Source organism: Triturus cristatus, chromosome 12, assembly GCF_964204655.1.
Source record: "Triturus cristatus chromosome 12, aTriCri1.1, whole genome shotgun sequence".
Taxonomy (NCBI): Eukaryota; Metazoa; Chordata; class Amphibia; order Caudata; family Salamandridae; genus Triturus; species Triturus cristatus.
In genome coordinates, this window is record NC_140595.1 from 283,624,650 (window position 1) to 283,645,996 (window position 21,347).

At 48.0% G+C, this 21,347-nt stretch overlaps 1 protein-coding gene across 1 annotated transcript in view; it reads right to left on the reverse strand.

The window, feature by feature from the left end:
• The window catches only part of HDGF (heparin binding growth factor), an 88,617-nt gene that overhangs the window by 13,286 nt on the left and 53,984 nt on the right, over window positions 1-21,347 (reverse strand). The window contains exon 5 of the mRNA XM_085638252.1: window positions 2,124-2,287. Within this exon, the coding sequence (XP_085494378.1) occupies window positions 2,124-2,287 (164 nt within the window). The remainder of the gene's footprint in view (window positions 1-2,123; window positions 2,288-21,347) is intronic.

The window sequence follows — 21,347 nt, forward strand, 5'->3', positions numbered from 1 at the left end:
TATTAGGATTGTTATCTGGATTTATATCCCAAAAATGTATGATACAAGGGATTGTTTTAATGGAAGTGTCTTTTACAAGGGATACCAGCAGTATTTGGGTCCTGGTTCGTCATGGACATAGGGAAATAGTAGGGGACATAGGGAACTCTACCAACACCAAGAATTTCTTAAAAAGGGAACTCTATCAACACCAAGAATTTCTTAAAAATAAAAAAGTAGAAAAGTAGACACCATCCAGGAGGATGCATATTACTCTGAATTAAGTCTAAACTTAAAGTATTGGGCGGGGGATGACAAACTTTTCTTTTTTTCTGTGATAGAAAACTCCAGAATCTCTGGCAAACGCCACATTTACACCCTTCCCCTTATTTAAAACAGTACATCATATGAGTTTTTGGGCACATTACACGGACAGGAGTTGGCAGAGCCAAATTATGCAGCACAGTTGAGGCAAATTATGTAGCACAATCTTTGCCAGTGCATCGATATTTCACAGTTTTAACCACTATGTTCTAGCTTAACATCTGAATACATCAGTCAGCAACTGAAAAGTGACCTGGTTAACTCAAAGGGTCTGCATCTGCGGCAGAACCAAGGGTGGTGCTTTTCTTTTCCCTTAACTTCCATGTGTTTGAGCTAGAAACCAGTTTTGGGGTGTTTATCTGTAATTAGGTAGCACATCGTGGATGCTGTGTCAAACTTGTGATTATGTGAAAAAAGTGCAGCTTCACAGTATAATTCTAGTGGATCTCAGAAAGGGCCAAAACTGAGTCAAAACCACACTAATAGTACACCATCTTTATATGGTCACAGTTTACACCAGTTCCTGGCCATTGCAGCTTGCCTACCCATAGGAGGAACTGTTTTATTTGTAGAAGTGTGTGAGCACTGGGTGGTGGAAAGTTTGCTGTACCTTACAGATACCAGAATACTGACACAAAAGTGAGGGAATTTTTTTTTTTTTTTTTTAAATACGGTTGATACTTGTAGGGCATTACGGGTAAGGAAAAAAACAATGAAATACACATGCCATATCTACTAAAGATCACTGGGTGTTCAGTTTTTAGAAATGTCCAGGATTGGTCATTCTCCATAGATGCCAGCTGACCCTGGGCCAAATTAATTTGGCGCCCCACAACTCAAATCCAAATTTTAACCTTCTTTCTCACACTTTCAATGGTGGCATTCTTAGGGCTTTCCAGTCAAAGATTATAGGCTCAACCATATTTGTATGGCATTTTAATTGCAGGAGGCGTGGGTGTGCAAAACAGTGTGAACTGCTATTAACGATTACATTTCAGTAATAGCTTCCATTTATACAGGAATGGAGAAAATCTAAGCAGCTAAATTTGGTTCTCTATAACGTACTGCTGACAAAAGGCTAATAGACCTTGATAACCGACACAGATTTCATTCTATTAAGGGAAAATTCACAATTGTGCCCCTAATAAGGCACATCCATATTGCTGTACCTACAAAAATACATTGTCCCACTAGTGCCAAGCAGTACTGGCCAAGCTGTCTAAGATAAAAGGAGCATTACACTTTTCTGTTCAACCTGCTTGGTAATTAAGATTAATTTCATGTTTTATGCTATAGAGACCATGGAAAAGGTTGCCTTTATATTCAGTGTTTTTAAATTATGACTGAAGATACCAGGATTAGGAAGGAAATGTAGGCACGTTAGAGAGGTTTTCTTCTACGTAAGGGAAATACTGTTAATCTGCCATTTGCTTTTATTTTTGGTTGAAAAGAAAGCACAGGGAAAGAAATGATGCTCCAGTTCACACTTTTGTCAAGTTTAGATCTATACGAGATGGGTTATAAAAAAGAAAGTGCATTTAGAGAAGATAATTAGGCATTTTCTGAGAGGTCCGAAATCTTGCTCACACACAGTAATACAGTGGATACAGAAACCAGCGGAGCTAGTGGGTTTTGTCATTAGCAACCTTGCAGCCTTAAAGACAAATCTCTACATGAGAAAAACACGGTGGTAAAATACAAAGGAACACTTGGCAACCATTAGGCTATTTCATTTGAAGGGTTTTTCCTTCACAGTGCCCTTTTATATTCAAAGATAGGAAATATCCAAAGTCAAGCAGTATGTTAAGATACAAATTTACCTTTCCTCCACATCTTTATCTTCTTCCTCACTGGTATCTTCAGGGTCAGGAGGGGCACTGTTTTCTTTTTCTGCATCAGGCTTCTGCTTCTCTGCTTCTTTTAGGGACTCTTTGGTTTCACCCTCACTTTTCTCTTCCTGGTCCTTGGATCTTTTAGCTGAATCCTATAATATTTAATTGCTTTGAGACCATTTCTTTGCTAGCATAAGTGGTCAGCAAAAAAGCATAAACAATAAGATAACAAATGGTGTGCGCAACATTTAGCTTGGTTTCAGCTAGAAATGCGTTAGTCAGAAAGCAATGGGAAGCCACTTTGGTAGCATGGGAATGCCAGTCATGCAGTAAAAACCTGACTTCACTCAGCACTTCAATAAAGCAGTTCCACCTTGCTGGGAGGAGAAGAAATGCGTTACTTACCTGTAACTGCAGTTATCCAGGATTGGTATCTTTCATATATTCACATCCCTGAATCATTCCCCGTCATCGGGATGGGAGTCTCACTAGACATATAGAGAGATAGGCCAAAGCCCTCACATTAGTAACATATCCAGGTCCTTTTGAAATGAGGACCAATCTCTAGAGAACAACCAATCAGCTATCACCACCCTCTGGAACCTTCCTGGAAGGAGCTCTAGTCCCTCAGATTTTCATAAGCAGATTGCTAAGTAGATGCATCACTGAGAGAACTAGGTGAGCCCTTCCAGGGGAGGTGGGTGGGTTGCATGTGAATCTATGAAAGATACCAATACTGGATAACTGCAGTTACAGGTAACACATTTCTTATCCAGTATTAGGGTATCTTTCATAGATTCATATGCCTGAATCAGAGTAGTAAGCAATGATAGGCACATTTTGGATGGAACAGAATGTACAAGTTCACCAGATAATAACATATCAATGTGAAAATAGAAAGACAAATTGCAATCAAAGGAAAACAGTAGAGAACACAATGGAGAAATGTGCATGTAAAAAGAAAGGATGGTGGGGTGAAAAGAAGGCTCACCTCTATCGAAATAGAGGACGTAGCACCGCCTGTCCCACTGCAGCATCCTTCATGAGTTCCGTATCCAAGCAGTAATGCTTGGTAAATGTATGTGGCGTCTTCCATGTTGCCGCTCTGCAAATGTCTGATAGGTTCACCTGCAAAAAGTGCCATGGAGGTAGAAATCCCCCTAGTGGAATGGGCATGAACTGTCGAGTGCAAGGGTTGGCCCGCTTGCTGGGGACAAAGTAATAGCGCCAGAGATCCACCGAGAAATACTCTGTTTGGTAAGTGGAAAACCTTTCCTAGGTAGACTGTAAGCCACAAAGAGTTGGTTGGATTTGCGGAACGTCTGATCTATCAAGGAAGAATTTAAGGCAGCGTTTAAGATCCAGTGAATGCAGAGCTCTTTCTGCCGCCGTTTGAGGATTTGGAAAAAAGGTTCTTAAGACTATAGGCTCATTCAGGTGAAAGTCAGACGGGACTTTGGGTACAAACTTGGGATTAGTCCGAAGTATAACCCTATCATGTTTGAATTGGAGAAAAGGGTTTTGAATTGAAAATGCTTGAAGCTCGCTTACTCGCCATGCAGATGAAAGGGCTAGAAGGAGTGCTGTATTCCAAGAGAGAAACTGGAGATTGGCTCTGTGCATAGTTTCAAAAGGGTGTTGCATAAGCTGAGCAAGAACGATGTTGAGTTGCCAAGTTGGAGACTTCACGGGAGGGAAAGTCCTAAACAGACCCTTGAGAATTTGTTTAATCAGTCTATTAGACCAAAGAAAAGGACCTGTAAAAGATCTCCTGAAACAGGATATCACTGCCAAGTGAACTTTAATAGAGGTGTGAGCAAGACCTGAAGTCGCCAGATAGAGAAGGTAAGGCAATATTTGCTCCGGAGAAGAAGTGAAAGGGTGCACATTCGGAGACTTACACCAGATGCAAAATCTTTTCCATTTCAAGGAATATGTCTTGTGTGGACTGTCGGCTCGAGCCAGAGCCAAAACTGCCCTGCAGTCTAGGCCATGGAACTCTCGGAACTCAGGAGCCAAGCCGATAATTTGAGAGATGCTGGATCCGGATGTCGGACTTGTTCCCGGTCCATTGTGAGGAGAGAGGGAAAAGGTTTCAACGGAATTGGCGGTTCCAGGGAGAGAAGATGGAGCAAGCGCGATCAGGATTAGCGTGCAGGGTTCTGCCTTCAACTTCCTGAGGACCCTGGGAATCGGTGGAAAAGCATAAGCAAAGACGTTGAACCATGCTATCCAAAAAGCATTCCCTAGAGATGCCAGCTTGCAAAGTTTTGGCATTTGACGTTGTGCTGGGTGGCAAATAGACCCATGAGAGGTGTGCCCCATTGAGAGAATATGCCGTTGAGTCTGCTGGTTCAACTCCCATTCATGACACGTTGTTTGTTCCCTGCTTAGTGAATCGGCCAGCACATTATCTGTTCCTGGAACATATTCCGCTCTTAGGGAAATGTGTTGCAGTAACCAGTTCCAGATCTTCTGAGATTCGCGTGAGAGTGGCAGTGAACGAGTAGCCCCCTGCTTGTTTAGGTAGTGCATTGTCGTAGTATTGTCCGTCCGGACAAGCACCAGAGAATCTTTGATCCTGGGAAAGAACGCCAGGAGGGCCAGACAAACAGCTCGTAGTTCGAGGAGGTTTATGTGAAGCTTCCGATCGGAAGGAGACCACTTTCCGCTGATCCCAAGTTCCTGGAGGAAAGCTCCCCAACCCTCCAGGGACGCATCCGTTGTGATTATTTGTGGAGAGACTTTTTGAAGAAAGAAGGGCAGGCCTTGTGAAAGATTCCGTGGACGAGTCAACCACTGTAGAGCAGTGACCATCTGTGGAGTCACCTGAACAACATCGAAGGATCCTTCGGCTTGAATCCACTGAGTGGAGAGTGATTCCTGGAGAGGACGCATGTGGAGGTGACAGTAGGGAACCAGCAGAATACAGGATGACCTCCTGAGAAGAGATTTGAATAGGTGCACTGAGAGAAACTTCCTGGATCTTATGCGGTTTGCCAAGTGAAGAAGTTTGCACTGTCGTTCTTGTGACGGGAAAGCTTTCTTCTGATTTGTATCGAGAATAGCACCCATTAAAGTTATCAGTTGAGAAGGCTGTAGGACGGATTTGTCTGGATTGAGAGTGAGCCCCAAGCAACCGAAGAGCTGTACACAGGCGTTGGAAGATCTGTTCTTGCAGTCTAGAGAAGGTGCCTTGACAAGCCAGTCGTCGAGATAGGGAAAAACTTGGTGACGTTGCTGCCTGAGGTATGAAGCCACTGGAGAAAGGCACTTTGTGAAAATGCGAGGGGCTGACTTCAGTCCGAACGGCAGGACTCGGAATTGGTAATGTCTGCCTGCCACAGCGAATCTCAGAAATTTTGTGATTCCTGTGGATAGGGATATGAAAGTAGGCATCTTGAAGATCCAAGATATACCATGTAGTCGTTCGCATTGAGAAGTTGCAGTACTTCTTGAATGGTGACCATGCGAAACGATTGTTTCTTTAAGAACTTGTTGAGACTTCTCAAATCTAGGATTGGTCTCCATTTCTTCTCCTTTTTGCGCACCAAGAAAAAACAGGAGTAAAAGCCTTTCCTCCGCTGACGAAGAGGAACCCGCTCGATAGCACCTTTCTGGATCATTAGTGAGATTTCCAGGAGCAAAAGGCCCAGATTCTTGTGAAGCTTAGGTCGAGGAGGGGTCTGCGGAGTCTGAACGAACTCCAGTGAGTGTCCGAATTGTACCAGTTGAAGAACCCAACGGTCCATTGTTATTGGTTTCCAATTGTGTAAAGAGTGGGAAATTTTTCCTCCTACTTTGGAGGGCAGAGAGGAAATGGAGACCGGCGGTAGAGAAAAGTCATTGATGCCGGGTGGAATCCTTCTGTCGTCCACCCTTTCCGTGAAAGGAGGACTTATTGTAGGAAGATTGTTGCTGTTGGCGCTGTTGAAATTGCGGCCATTTGGATAACAGATATTGTTGGTAGGTTCCTCGAGCGGAAGATTGTCCTCTACCCAGTGAGCCTCAAAAAGTTTTTTTGTTTTTTTTTAAATTGAAGGGTGCCCAAAGCCCTGGCCGTGTCTGTATCCTTTTTTATGCCTTGAAGGGCTTCATCAATATGAGTGCCAAAAAGAAGTTGATCATAAGGCATGTCTAGAATCTTCGTCTGGATTTCCGGCCGGAATGTGGTCGCCTTAAGCCAACCTTGGCGTCGGAGGACCGCAGCCCCAGCCAATTGGCGGAAACCAGTAGAGGTGATGTCCATCGCACAATCTATTTCGGAAGCCGAACGTTTGCCCTCTAACAAAATTTTCTTCGCCTCTTTCGAGTCGTCAGGCAGGGACTCCAAGTATGGTGCAATGTCCGCCCACATCTGCCAGTTGTAGCGCCCCAATAACGCTAAAGAATTAGACGCACGCACCGTTAATGCAGACCTGGAAGAAAAACGCTTCCCAATATTGTCTAGTCGTCTGCCCTCCCGATCTGGATGGGCTGAAAGCTGAGCAAAAGGTTTTTAGACCTCCGCTGAGCTGCCAGAGTGATGACGGAATCAGGCTTGGGATGTCCTGTAAGACAGGCTGGAGTTCTGTACTTCTTGTCCAGAAGAGGCAACACTGGGGGAAGACCATAGAAGGATTTTGCATGATTTTAATGCCTTGCTCCCAGATGTAGTCTATGATCGGCACAGATCTCACTAATTGCTTAAAAGGTTCCTTAAAGTCGTACAGGAAACAGTCTTGCTGGTGAGCAGGCATAGGAATTTGGGAACGCTGTGCAGCTCTTTCTAAAACATTATGGAAACCCCCAATATCCTCAGGAGGCGAATCTGCTTGAGGAGGCACCGGAGACGCTGGAAATGGGATAACGTAGTCGTCTCACTCATCATGAGTTGATTGGTAATCATGAACCCCTCCTTCCTGTTCATCCTCCTCATCTGTGGATGGGGGAGGTGGTATTGTGACAGGCACAGACTGTGAAGGCGGAACCTGTAACCTTGGTGGCGGAGAGAGAACTGGGGCAGAAAACGGAGCAGAAGTAGGGAATCTCTGCTTGTAGTCGGAAAATAAAAATTGGAGGTCAGAAACCAAAGATGCAGGAAGACAAACCATGGATGGTTGGCGAAGATGGCTGTCTTCTGGGTAATAAGCGTGCGTTTAGTGATCTTGAGGTAAACCTATGCACTGCCCATTTTTGACTTTGGTGTCGTCGACGAGGCAGTCGTTTGTGTAGTCATCGTCAAAGAAACCAACGGATACAACCGATGGAGGCGTCGACGAAGTCTGCGTCGACCAAGAAGTAGACGCACACTCCTAGTCGACGTACTCGTCAATGCGCTACTCGACGAGCGTGGCGTCGACAATGTCTTGGACGCCGACATCGATTTTTTAATCTTGATAGTCGACGATAATGGTATAACAGCCGTCGACGAATACGTCACCGTCGTCGAGTTAGATGCCGAGGACGCCAAGAGTGTAGAGACGGTCGTCGTAGTCACTCACTCAGCTGTAGAAGGAGATTGTCGTCGAGGCCACCGTCGACATGGTGGTGATTGACGGAGCTGAAGCAGGTTTTTTTTTTTTTTTAAAGGTGTGCACAATCCTTGGCGGAGGATCCTTGGATGGTAAAGCCGTAAGTTGTGCCTCTGAAGACTTTTTCTGCGTCTTCTTTTGATGGGGCTGCGAAGAAGGACCTGGAGAAGCATCTCTGGACCTTTTCTGTGAGGTTTTGGAAGACTTTATGTAGCCCTCACTCTCCTCAGAGGACAAGGGGTATTCTTTGTCCTTAAGCCTCTGCAGCCAAATTAAAAGCCGTCCCTCACGGTCTTTAGGAGTCTTTGAAGAAAAGGTACGACATACCTTACAGTCCTTGGAGGAATGGTCCGGATAAAGAGAGGCAGTCTTTATGTTGGTCGTCGACATGTAGCCTCTTCTTATTGCAGGAAGCACAGGGCCTAAGGAATATGCTACTTCCCAGTATGCATCTGTTCTTGGCATGTAGAGCTGCAGAGCTATACACTTTTGCATAGATCGCCATCTGGTGTTGGGCCCAGATGTTTGCAGTTTGTTTTTCCTCTTGGAAAGTCTTTGGAAGTCACAATGTCAGTGACTCCTCCTTTGGTTCGTATTGCGCATGGGCTTCGGCTCCATCCTCAGATTGTTTTTCGCCAGTAGGGAAAGATGGAGCGTAGTAATAACAGTAAAGAAACCCATGTGTGTTGTATCTAAATAAGATAGACTGGAACGGATACAGGTAGCCGGGGAGGCGGGTGGGCGTGTATAGATCTGCAGCTCTACATGCCAAGAACAGATGCATACTGGTAAGTAGCATATTCCGTTCGAGGCATATGAGCTGCAGATTATACACTTTAGCATAGACTATATAGCAGTACCCAACCCTAGCGGCAACCACCGGCATCCGTTGCAGTGGTTTGGAACAGTGTTTTTAGTACAGCCTGGCCCACACTAGCTTGTTGCTTGGTTTGCACATCTACACAGTAATGTTTTGTGAAAGTGTGCGGTGTTGACCATGTCGCTGCTTTGCAGATGTCATCTAATGGCATGTTCCCTAGAAAAGCCATAGAAGCCCCTATCTTCCTTGTAGAGTGGGCTTTAGGGGGGAACAGATAGCGTTCGTTTTGCTTTGTGGTAGCAAATCTGTATGCATTTTACAATCCACCTAGCTATCCCTGATTTAGAAATAGGGTTGCCTTTATGTGGTGGAGGGAAAGAGACAAATAGCGGTTTGGTTTTTCTGAAAGGTTGTGTTCTTTGGATATAGTAAAGTAAGGCCCTTTTAACATCCAGTGTGTGTAAAGCCCTTTCCGCAACAGTTTGAGGTTGAGAAAAAAACTGGTAATTCTACCGATTGGTTCAGATGGTAGGGAGAAATGACTTTGGGTAGGAATTTTGGGTTGGTGCGGAGTACAACCTTGTTCTGATGCATTTGGAGAAAAGGTTCCTGTATAGTGAGTGCTTGTATTTCACTAACCCTTCTAAGGGAAGTGATGGCCACTAGAAAAGCTGTTTTCCATGTGAGAAATTGCAGCTCACATTTATGCAATGGTTCGAAAGGCGGTCCCATTAGCCTTGTGAGAACTATATTTAAGTTCCAGAAAGGTGAGGGTGGTACTCTGGGTGGAATTACTCTTTGATGGCAGTCCCCCTGAAAAGTGATCGGTGCTGCCTGTTCTGTAAGTAAGCAGCAATTGCTGCAAGGTGTAACCGAATGGATGTATATGCTAGGTTACACCTTTGTAGACGGAGCAAGTAACATATGATGTGTTGTATGGACACATTTAGAGGGTTGATTGTGTTATGGCAGTAAACAACAAATCTTTTCCACTTTGCACCATAGCATGCCCTAGTAGTAGGGAGTCTAGCTTCTCTGATAATATTGGAAAGTGGTTGTGCTGGGTGGGGGCAGCTTGTATTTAGTCTTTATAGACTTGCGAACGGCCTTGCTTATAAAGTTCCACGAAAGCAACTTTGCCCAGATTAGGTGGGGTACCCAGGGGGAGAAAACACCTCGTATCTCCGTAGATAGGGGCGTCCGCCAGGGATGTGTGCTTGCCCCCACTCTGTTCTCTCTTTATGTTAACGGAGTGGTGGAGCATCTGCTCCAACAGCCGTCAGACGCACCATCCTTGGCTGGCAGAAAAGTACCTACGCTCCTTTTCGCGGATGATACCCTCCTAATTTCAAAGTCACCAGCAGGTATCCAAAAGTTGCTTTCTAGTTTTAAGGCCTTTTGTGATACCAAGGGCCTGTCCATAAACATAAGCAAGACCAAATTCCTTGTTCTTAACCCTCCCAGGAAAGTGGCTGTTCCTCCTTCCCTGGACTCTGTTCCCCTTGATAGAGTCAACGAATTTGACTATCTAGGTATCCGTCTGTGTGCCAATATGAGCTGGAAGGCGCACCACCAAAAGGTGTTTTTGACCCACAAGAGGGTCACAGGGGCCCTGCTCAAGGAACAACGTGCCTCAGCTTTAAAACCTATTGGGGCACTTCTTGATATTTATAGGGCAAGGGTGGTGAGTGCAGCTCTGTATGGTGCGGAATTATGGGGTATACAAAGAGTTGACATTTTGACACACCTCGAAAATAATTTTCATAAAGACCTTATGAAGTTACCCCACAGCACCCCTTCAATTCCTCTCCTGTTAGATGCAGGCACACGCTCAATCAGTGAGCAAGCTAGGCTACGTCCCCTTTTATTATGGGCCAGGATATGGAATGTCCCTGAATTGAGTAGTTATGCAGATGCCCTCAGCGAAATCTTATCCTCATCCGGCTGGTATAAGGTAATCTGGCTCAGGGAGGTTAAGCGACTTCTCTATGACCTGGGTTTAGGAGATGCTTGGGTCAATAGAACAGCACCCTCAAAACAAATGCTCAAGAAGATCTATTGGCTCTGGGTGGATAATGAGAGGTTGTGTAACCCCAATCATTGTAAATCTGTCGCCCAGTTTTTGTTAGTTAAGGAGATCCCTTTCAGAGAACCTTATTTGGATGCAATCTCCAACCCAGGCGATAGAGCATTATACTTTAAATTCAGGGTGGGTGTCCTTCCCCTAGGATTTTTTACGTCTACCTGGAAACCTCCATACCAAACTGTCCCTTACTGTCCCTTTTGTAATTTAAGGGTCGAGTCCATAGCTCATCTGTTGTTCGAGTGCCATGCTTATTCTGTGCCTAGGTCGATATGGCTGAAGCCTTTATGTAGGAGCCTAGGTACAAGATCACACTTGGAAGCTTTACGCATATTGCACTCTGACGCTCGTCCCTTCTTTGCCTGCTGTTTAGCTAAATTTTTGGGTTGGGCTTGGAGGATAAGAACTGCTAGGAAACAGCTGTTACAGTAATATCTTTTTTTAAAATAATTTTTAGATATCAGACAGTATATGGAATTTAATAATTATTTTATCTTGCAACTGTATTGTACTATGTCTTATTTATTGTGCGTTGTGTTGTATTGTTGTGCTTTTATGACTAACTGTCGAAATAAAGCTTTTGAACTGAACTGATAATATTCATGCAATCAGGGGGAAGGTTAAGGTATCCGAATTCTAGGACCTCAGGAGCCAGATCGCAAGGTTGAGCTGAGCTTGGTCCGGGTGCCTGATCTCTCCATGGTTCTGGGTCAGGAGGCATGGTGAGAGGTGTAACTTTTGGTGTGGTACTACCGAGAGTTCCAGCAGTGTGGTGTACCACGGTTGTCTGGCCCATGTTGGAGCTACCAGGATGAGCGTGAGGGAATGCTGTTGTAGCTTTCGCACCACTAATAGAATTAGTGGAAGAGGTGGAAAAGCGTATGCAAATTTGTCTGAACCAGTTCACCCATATCGCATTGCCTTTGGACAATGGGTGTGGATATCTGGCGGCGAAGCTTGGGCATTTTTTGTTTTCGTAGGTGGCGAAGAGGTCTGAGGATGCCCCCACTTCTGAAAGAACGGTGAAGAACCTGCGGGTGAAAATCCCACTCGTGGATCTGCTGCGTTTGTCTGCTGAGCAGATCTGCCACGGTGTTTGACTCCTGGGACGTGTTGGGCCAGGAGAAAGATTTTCGGCGGAATTGCCCATCTCAATATGCTCTGTGCTAGTTGAGAGAGCTGTGGAGAGTGTGTGCCCCCCTGTTTTTGAATGTAGTACACGGCAGTCATGTTGTCTGTGCGAATGAGGACTGCCTTGCCTAAAATGTGCGTCTGGAAGGATTTTAGGGCTAGAAAGATTGCCAGTAACTCCAAATGGTTGATGTGGAGTAACTTCTGTTGCGGCGTCTATGTGCCCTGCACTGTGAGATGTAACAGATGAGCTCCTCAGCCGGAGAGCGATGGGTCTGTTAGGATTATTTGTGGAACTGGGTCCAGGAACGGTTGACCTTTGGAAAGGTTTGTGGTGTTCCACCACTGCAGAGAGCGATGGGTGCGACCGTCCAACACCAGATCTGTCAGTTGCCCCTGGGCCTGGTTCCACTGGCACGCTAAGCACTCTTGGAGTGGACGCATCTGGAGTCTTGCATGGGGCACTATGAAAATGCAAGAGGCCATCATCCCTATCAGTTGCATAAACACTCTTGCTGGGAGAGAGTGGAAGAATGAATTTTTGACGCAGAGCCTGTATGTTTGCAATCCTGGCAGGATTGGGATAGGCTATGGCTTTTGAGGTGTCTATGGTGGCACCGAGGTATTGTTTTGTGTGTGATGGTATCAGGTGGGACTTTTGGTGGTTCACCGCGAAACCTAGCTGGTGAAGTAGTTGGATTGTAGCGGTGGTGTGGTGCACACATTGGTTGTAGGACGTGGCTTTTATTAGCCAGTCGTCCAAATATGGGAAGACGTGAATGTGCAGTCTTCTGAGGTGTGCCGCCACTACTGCTAGGCACTTGGTGAATACCCTTGGTGCTGTTGTGACCCCGAACGGGAGCACCTTGAACTGGTAGTGTTGCCCGTCCACTACAAATCTGAGGTACTTTGTGAGCATGGTGTACTGGGATGTGAAAGTATGCGTCTTTCAAGTCCAGTGTGGTGAGAAAGTCGTTCTGGGAGAGGAGTGGAAGAACCTGTTGAAGGGTTACCATGTGAAAATGGTCTGAATGTATGAAAGTGTTAGACGTCTGAGATCTAGAATAGGTTGTAGAGTCTCGTCTTTTTGGAATCAGAAAGTACAGGGAGTAGACCCCTAAATTTTGCCGATTGATGGGGACTTGCTCTATGGCTTGTTTTTGCAGGAGGGAGATTACTTCCTGTTTTAATAACGTGGCATGTTCGTGTGACATTGGGCTTTGCCTGGGCGGAATGTTTGGGGGGGGGGGGGTAGATGTTAATTCTAGGCAGTACCCTGAATGAATAATTTGGGTCACTCATCTGTCGGAGGTGATGGTCTCACAGACGTGAAGGAAATTTAGTATTCTGCCCCCGACCGGAGTGGGATGGTCTGGAGGGAGTCATTGGGTAGGCGGTGTGGCAGAGCGGGCGGTATTTGTTTTGCCTCAGCCTTTATTATTATTGCCTCTGTAGCCGCCTCTTTGATAACCCCTTGTGAATGTGGACTGAGGAGGGGATTTGTAGGACGTGGATGCGCTGAGGAGTAGCCTCTACCCGTGCCCCGAAACGAAGAGCGGCGAAAGGAGCGCCTAGGAGTGTGTGACTGTAGGGCTCCCATGGATTTCGCTGTATCGGTGTCTTTCTTCATCTTCGAGGGCCAAATGAATGTTGATCAAATGGGTGGTTCAATATGGAGGCTTGCACCTCAGGTTTAAAACCTGAAACTCTTAGCCAGGCGTGGCGACGGAGGAGGACACTGGTGTTTATGGTCTGCCGCATCTAGGGCACAGCGTATAGGAGGTATTAGTTATGGTTTTTCCCTCTTGAATCAATTCATTAGCCCTATTTCTGTATTGTTCAGGGAGATGGTGCATGATGGTTTCTAGCTCATCTTAATGCGCTCTGTCGTATCTGGCCAATAGCGCTTGAGTGTTGGCGATACGCCATATATTGGCGGCTTGTGACGCAGTGCGCTTCCCTGACGCGTCTAGGAGCTTGGACTCTGTCAGGTGGCGGTGCTTCGCCTGACGCCTGAGAATTTGATCTCTTCCTAGCTGTAGATACCACTAAGGAATCCAGTGGTGCAGGGCCTTTAATGTATGCAGGATCTGTGGGGGCGGCTTTATATTTCTCTATACGTGGGTTTAGGACCCTAACCCTGACTGGGTCTTTAAAAACCTCTGGTGCACGTTTGATTACTCCTTTTAGCATAGGTAGTATAGCAGTAGACCTATGTGCAGTATCGAAGGTGTCTAGGAGAAAATCTTCCTCTACTGGGTCAGTATGTAGCTCTACCCCGTGATAATGTGCCGCCCTCTGTAGTAGGTGGCGAAAACCTAACGAGTCTTCTGGTGGGGATGGCCTGGATGGATAAAGGTCATCCTGTGGGACATCTGGGATGTCCAGATTGTTATAGTCATCCCATGGGTCTGGGGATACAGTAGGGGTGGGGTCGTGTGGCACATCTGCTGGATCGTATTAAGGGTCCCATTGATCATCATGGTCTGGAGACCGGGTCGGAGAACGATGAGGCAGGGGTGGAGAAGGTGGAGGTGGGGAGGGTGGAGGAGGTGGAGAAGGCACTCTGAAAGGGGTGGTAGCACAGTCCTTCCTCTTTGGAGGTGGAGCTGGTTTGTCCAAATGTATCTTTTTTGAAGACAATGTCAAATGTCCAGTTTTTGGATCCTTGGTAAGTGTCTTTTGCAAAGGATCCGGTGTGAATAGTTCTTGCGACCCCGATTGTTCGGTCGGCGCCGAGGTTTTTGGGGCCGACGGCTTTTTTGGGACCTCGGATTTCTTGTTCGGTGCCGAGGGAGGCTTCGGCACAGGAGTGTCGGCGTCGAGGGCCTTATGATGTTTGGCCGACACCGAGAGGGCGGGTTTCGACACCGAGGGCTTTGGTGCTGAGCTCGGTGTGGAGGTGAGGCCAATTTTTTCTTCGGTGTCGAAGGGTGTTTTTCGGCACCGCTGGTAGGCTGGCTCGAGCCCGAGCTGCCGGAAGGCTTAATAGGCTTTACCGGGCCCGAAGGTGGGGTGGTGAAAGCAGTGTCCTTGGTCTTGCCTAGGCTCGAAGGCGAAGGCGTGACCGAAGCCTTTTTGGGTATCGGCGTGGGTGTGCGAGGGGGTATAGTACTCACGACCCTCTGCGCCGGGGTGATGTCCTCCACATCTGAGTCGTCGGCCTCGGAAGCACTGACGAGGTCGTAATCATCTTCGGTGTGCTGCTGTCCCGGAGCTTCAACGTCGTCCCCGAAGTTGTCGACTGGAGCGGAGGTCGCGGAGTGCGCCATGTTGCGTCTGGCCCTTCGATCTCGAATAGTCTTTTTTGATCTAAAAGACTTGCAGGCGGGACAGTCTCGAGCCTCGCGTTCAGGAGAGAGGCAGAGGTTGCACACTTCATGAAGATCGGTGTGGGGGAATTTGGACCCACATCGAGGGCACTTCTTGAAGGGAGTTCTTTCCATCAGCCGAGAACGGAGCCGGGATAGGCCCGAAGGCCGCCGTCGACGACTGGAATCGAAGAAGTGTCGAAGAGAAGGTGATTTGTTATCTGAAGAATCTCGATGAGCGAGGATTTTGCGTCGATCGTTGAACTGGAAAAGTTCGGAACCGGAGCGCGAAGTACTACATCCGAGCCCGATGGCGGAAAAAAACAATCCGAGGATGGCGCCGAAGCCAATGCGCAATACGAACCAAAGGAGGAGTCACCGCCCTCGTGACTTCCAAAGACTTTCCAAGAGGAAAAACAAACTGCAAACATCCGGGCCCAACACCAGATGGCGATCTATGCAAAGGTGTATAATCTGCAGCTCATATGCCTCGAACATTGTATTATCGGCTTTTGGGTAAGTACTCGACTGGCAGAGTTAAGGTTCTGGGCACAGACTCAGAGGTCTCCCAGGGTCAGGAAGGTAAAGTTGTTACACCCTCAGCGGCACAGGGGCAGCCGGGTGCAGAGTGAGATCGGCCCAATGTTATCCTATGGGAGGCAGGGGGCCTTGGTTGGTGGCTGCTGACTAGCAGGCCACGCGGCTGGGGGAGCTGAGCTCCTGGTCACTTGCTCAGGGCAAATTGGGAAGTAGATAAGTATAGAGGTTACACTGCCAGGGCCACTCGGGCGGCTGGGTGCTTTTGAGCCTTTGGGTGCTCAATGGGTTTCAATGGGAAAGCTCCCGGTTGAACAAAGGCTGCAAGCTCAGGGACGAAGATTCTTCAGGCGACACCACCACTTCGAGAGGTAAGTTGGGCAGTTGGAGGATAGGTGGGTGCCGGGGTGCCTTTTAGCGTCGGGAAATCTTACCCTCTGTTGATCGCGGTTAGTGGGGGTATCGGGTTCTGAGGTTGCAGCCGTCGTCAGGAGTGTCGAGGTGAGTCCTTGGGTGCCGGATTTGGGGTCAGTCGCCAGGGGAGGAGGAGGAGGGGGGGGGGGGGGGGACACACCCTCTGGGTCTTTGTTCACTCCGGCACAGACCAGCCTTGGCACAGACCAGGCTTGGCAGGTGCAGAGTTCGCGATTCCGGGCTGATGCCAGGGGTTAGAAGCGGGTTTTGAGCAGAGCCTCTGCCAAGGTCCCAGGTGTTTAGGGCCAAAAGGTAGCCAGGTCCTCCGGGGGTTTGTGAGGTTGCTGGCCACAAGAGGTGCCGGGATGTAGCAGGAGCAGGTTCGAGAGTCGACAAGCCGGTAGGGTTGGGGTCAAAGCAGTTGGTGTCTCCCTCTTAGCAGCTGCAGGGCAGGTCTTCTTTCTTCTTGCTCTTTGTTTTTCGGAAATCTGGAATCTGAGGAAAAAGGTTCAGGGTGCCCCTAAATACTAGATGTAGGGGCATTACAGGTAGGTAAAGGGCAGGGACCAATGGGTCCCTGTCCTGGGGTGGGTACACCCCCCTTCCTGCCACTCTCCTGTGGGAGGGGGGCAGTTGCCTAGTCCTGATTGGGCTGGGCCTCCCATCTTCAAGATGGCGAGCGCCCGGAGATGTGATTCACCTCGCCTTCCCCACCCGAGGGTTGCGGTTGGCAGGCTGGCACATCCCCTGTCCTTATTTGGGGTTTCAGGCCAGGCTTCCCGCCAGAATGGGGGCAGCAAGTGGCCTGGGGAAGCTCCCAGAGGCGGCATGCCTTTAAAGCTTCCCCCTGTCCATCCTGGGGGAGGAGACCTAGCACCTCGCCCAGGATGTGCATTGCTGCAGGCCCAGGAGAACGGGGGCTCTCCTACCCAGGGGTCCAGCAACAAGTCTGCTGTGTGGCAGCCTAGGCAGCCTCCCAGACCAGACGTGGATTGTAGGTTAGGTTTCAGGGGGCATCTCTAAGATGCCCTTTGGGGTGCTTGGTACATTAAATCCCACAATGGCATCAGTGCGGGTTTAATGTGCTGAGAAGTTGGATACCAAACTTCAGTCTTCAGTGTTGCCATTATGGTGCTGTGGAGTTCGTGTTGGACGAGCTCCCAGCACCATGTACTCTGAAATGGCAGCACTGCACTTACAGTGCCCAGGAATGGACCTGGGTACTGTAGGGGCACAGGGCTCATGCGCCCACACCACTGGCGTAGGGCACCCAGCTAGAGGGGTGGCTGATGTATGCCAGGGCAGTGTAGGTGGTGGGCATGGCACACAGGGATGTGTGCCATGTCGACTGTTTTGTCTCGTACCCAGACACTCAGCCTGCAAGGGGGGGGGGGGGGGGGGGGGGGGGGGGGGGGGGGGAGGGGAGTGTGCGCGTGCGTTAGGGTACAGGGCCTCTAAGGGTGGCACAATGAGTGCTGCAGCCCTTAGAGGCCTTTCCTGGTCACAGGGCCCTGGCTACCTAGGGTACCATTTACCAGGGGCTGATATGTGGCCAGGGTTTGCCAATTTGGGTGAGGTTTTTTTTAGGGAAGGAACATAGGCCCTGGGCACCTGATTGGCAGGAGTCCAGGGCACTCAGTCCAAGTACATTCAGCAAATAGTGGGGGCATACCACGCAATAAAGATGGCACTTTCTCACAGTAGGATACCTATACTGCTGGTAGCCTCATCGGTAAGAAGATTGCCCTCTACCCTGTGAGCCTCGAAAAGGGGTGCTTTTATATTGGAGGGTACCCAAAGTTCTGGCTGTATCCGTATCTTTGATCCCTTGGAGGGCTTCATCAATTGGAGTCCCAAAAAGGAGTTGTCCATCATAGGGCAGGTCAAGGATTTTGGTCTGGATCTCAGGCTGGAATGTTGTTGTCTTAAGCCATCCTTGGTGCTTTAGGACCGCCGCCCCAGCCAGTTGGCGGAAACCAGTGGATGCGATGTCCATCGCACAGTCGATTTCAGAAGCCGATCTTTCGCCCTCCAGCAACAATTTCTTTACTTCTTCTTTAGTATCTTGCAGGAGGGAGGGCCTCTAGGTAGGGTGCCCACATCTGCCTGTTGTAGCGTCCCAATAACACCAATGAGTTAGACGCTCGTACAGTTAACGCCGACATGGAGGAAAAACACTTTCCAATATTGTCCAAGCGGCTGCCCTCTCTATCCGGAGATGCTGAAAGTGGGGCAGATGGGTTTTTTGATCTGCTTTGAGCGTTGTCGGGAGCTCTATATTTTTTATCCAATCTTGGCAAAACCGGAGGAACTGTAGAAGGGTTTTGCATGATTTGCTGCCTTGATTCCAGATATAATCTAAGATGGGCATTGATCTAACAGATTTCTTGAAAGGTTCCTTGAAGTCGTAAAGGAAAGAGTCCTGTTGGTGAGAAGGCATTGGAAGTTGAAAACCTTGTGCTGCTCTTTTCAGGAGATTATGGAAACCTCCGATATTTTCTGGAGGCGAGTCTACCTGAGGTGGTGTAGGCGAAACTGGAAGAGGGATAACAGTCGTCCCATTTGTCGTGATGTGACTGAGTATCTTGAATTTCCCCTTCTTGTGGCTCATCCTCCTAGTCGTCCGTAGAGGGGGGAGGCGGCACAGACTTCACTGGCAGGAAGCAGGGGAGGTGGAACTTGCGCCATCTGAGGCGGAGAGAGAACTGGAGCAGGAGACGGAGCAGAGGTAGGGAACCTCTTGTAGTCTGAAATCATAAATTGCAGGTCAGAGACCAGGGCTGAAGGGAGAGAAAACATTTGTGGCTGTTGGTGATGGATTTGTTCTTGATAGTATGCCTGCTCATCCATATCTTGATCCTCATACTCTGAGTCCTCCTGGTATTTAACATGGAGTTCAGAAGGATGTCGTGCAGCCCGAAACATACTGTCCTCGTCAGAATCATCATCTTCGTCCAAAAGATGAGGGGAGCAAGGGCTGGACCCTACTGGGTGATGCAAGGGAAGGCATCAGCCTCTGTTTGGTGATATTTGCAGTCTTTGATTTAGGTGTCGACGAGGCAGTCGTCGGTATATTTGTCGACGAAGAATAGTCAATGGTCAAAAGGGGCACTGCCGTCGATAATGGAACCCTTGTCGACGAAGACGTCAACGACAAAGTCGACTAAGCAAGCACTCGTCGCCATCTTCGACGCAGACTTCTTGGTCGTCGACGAAGTCACTCCAGTAGCTGTGTGAGGAGATCTGGTCGTCGAGGCCACCGTTGACGAGATGTTAGTAGATGGGATTGAGGAAGGCTTTTTAAAAGAGTGTTTCACCCTTGGCGGAGGAGTCAGAGGGTTTGAAGCTGATTTCTGCGAACTTTGAAGGGGAGGAAACTCCCTGGCGGGCAAATCTTTGATTTTTGAAGCCTCTGAAGACTTTTGTGCATCTTTGGAGGTTGCTGCGAAGAAGGACCTGGAGAGACATCTCTGGATCTTTTTTGAGGAGGATCTTGAGCTCTCACTCTACTCAGAGGACAAGGGGTCATCTTTGTCCTTAAGCCTCTGCAGCCAATTAAAAGGCCTTCCCTCGTGGTCTTTTAACGTTTTTGTAGAAAAGGTGCGACATACCTTGCAGTCTTCAGGTGAGTGGTCCGGATAAAGACAGTAGAGGCAGTTATTATGGGGGTCGTCGACGTGTAACTTCACCTTTCTGCAGGTACCACAGGGCCTAAAAAGGCCTTTTTAGGAGTGTCCGACATGAAGACAGAAAGAACTTCACTCAAAGAATCCTGAAGAGAAATAACTGGATAATCAAGAAATAAGGAAAACCTGAGCAGAGCTCAGTGGAGACTCCCTTAGCACGACATGCGGTAGAAAATCTGAGGGTCTAGAGGTCCTTCCAGGAAGGTTTCAGAGGGTGGCGACAGCTGACTGGTTGTTCTCTAGAGTTTGGTCCTTATTACAAAAGGACCTGAATAGGTTACTAATGTGAGGCCTTAGGCCGATTACTTTCCATGTCTAATGGAACATTACTTTACTTATGTACTGGGGACTCCCATCCAGACGACGGGGGGATGATTCAGGCATGTGAATCTATGAAAGATACCCTAATACTGGATAATTAGTGTGAGCTTCCGAACCACCCATGGAATGAGCGGGAGAGGCAGAAAAGCGTAGGCAAATATCCCTGACCAGTTCATCTATAAAGGCAGTGCCCTTCGATTGCGGGTGTGGGTACCTGGAGCCGAAGTTTGGGCATTTTGCGTTTTCAGCTGTGGCGAATAGGTCTATTTGTGGAAACCCCCACTGATGAAAGTACAAAATGAGACCCTGGGGGTTAAGTTCTCACTTGTAAATTTGTTGCCTTCTGCTGTGGCGATCAGCAATTTGATTGTCTACTCCTACTCCAGAGGAACATCGCCCTCTGGAAGAGATATATTGACGATGTGTTATGTATTTGGACGGGTTCCGAGTCAGACCTAGATAGATTTCTCCAGTAGCTTAATAGCCTGGATGATTGTCTTAAATTCACCTGGACTATCAGCAATACAACAGCTACCTACTTGGATCTAGACATCAGAGCGGCGAATCACAAACTTGCTACCAATGTTCACCAGAAGCCAACTGACAAGAATTCCCTCTTGCACTACAGATCTTACCATCCCAGGGCCCTGAGGGACAACCTGCCTGTAGGGCAATTCTTGCGATACCGCAGGAACTGCTCATCCACTGAGGATTTTGTCGAACAAGCAGGTGTCTTGTCCTGTAAATTGGAGGAACGAGCGTACCCGACCAAGGTCATCAAACAGGCCAAAAAACGAGCCCTGAATACTCCCCGAGCTGCCCTTTTGGAGAGGACACCCAAGACCACAGGGGATTGTATCCCTGTGGTCACCACCTTTGGCCCCTTGTCCACCCAAATCAGACAGGTGATCAGGAAACATTGGCCCTTGCTGAATACCTCTACTATGATTATGCCCCAACCCCGGTTTGCTTTTAAGCGATCCACCAATCTACGAGACAGTCTATTGCACTCACGACCCAAGCGTGAGATCAAGGAAACAGGGATCCCGCCAGGACACTATCAATGTGGTGGGTGCACAGTATGTGAACTCACCACTCCAACAAAAAGGGTCACTTTAGCAGGAGGCAAAACATGGTATTTGAACGTATTTAGCAACTGCAATACGAGCAACGTCATCTACAGACGGACGTGTCCCTGTGGTCTTCATTACATCGGCCTTACTACACGCAAATTGAAGGTTAGAGTACAAGAACACCCCAGCACCATCCGGGTGGGTAAACTAACCACGAAATTTGTCCAACATTTCTTGACGGCCAGACATAGCCCCAAAGATCTCCGCTGGGTTGTATTGGAGCGGGTGATGGGTGACATCCATAATATGGAAGCTAGATTAAC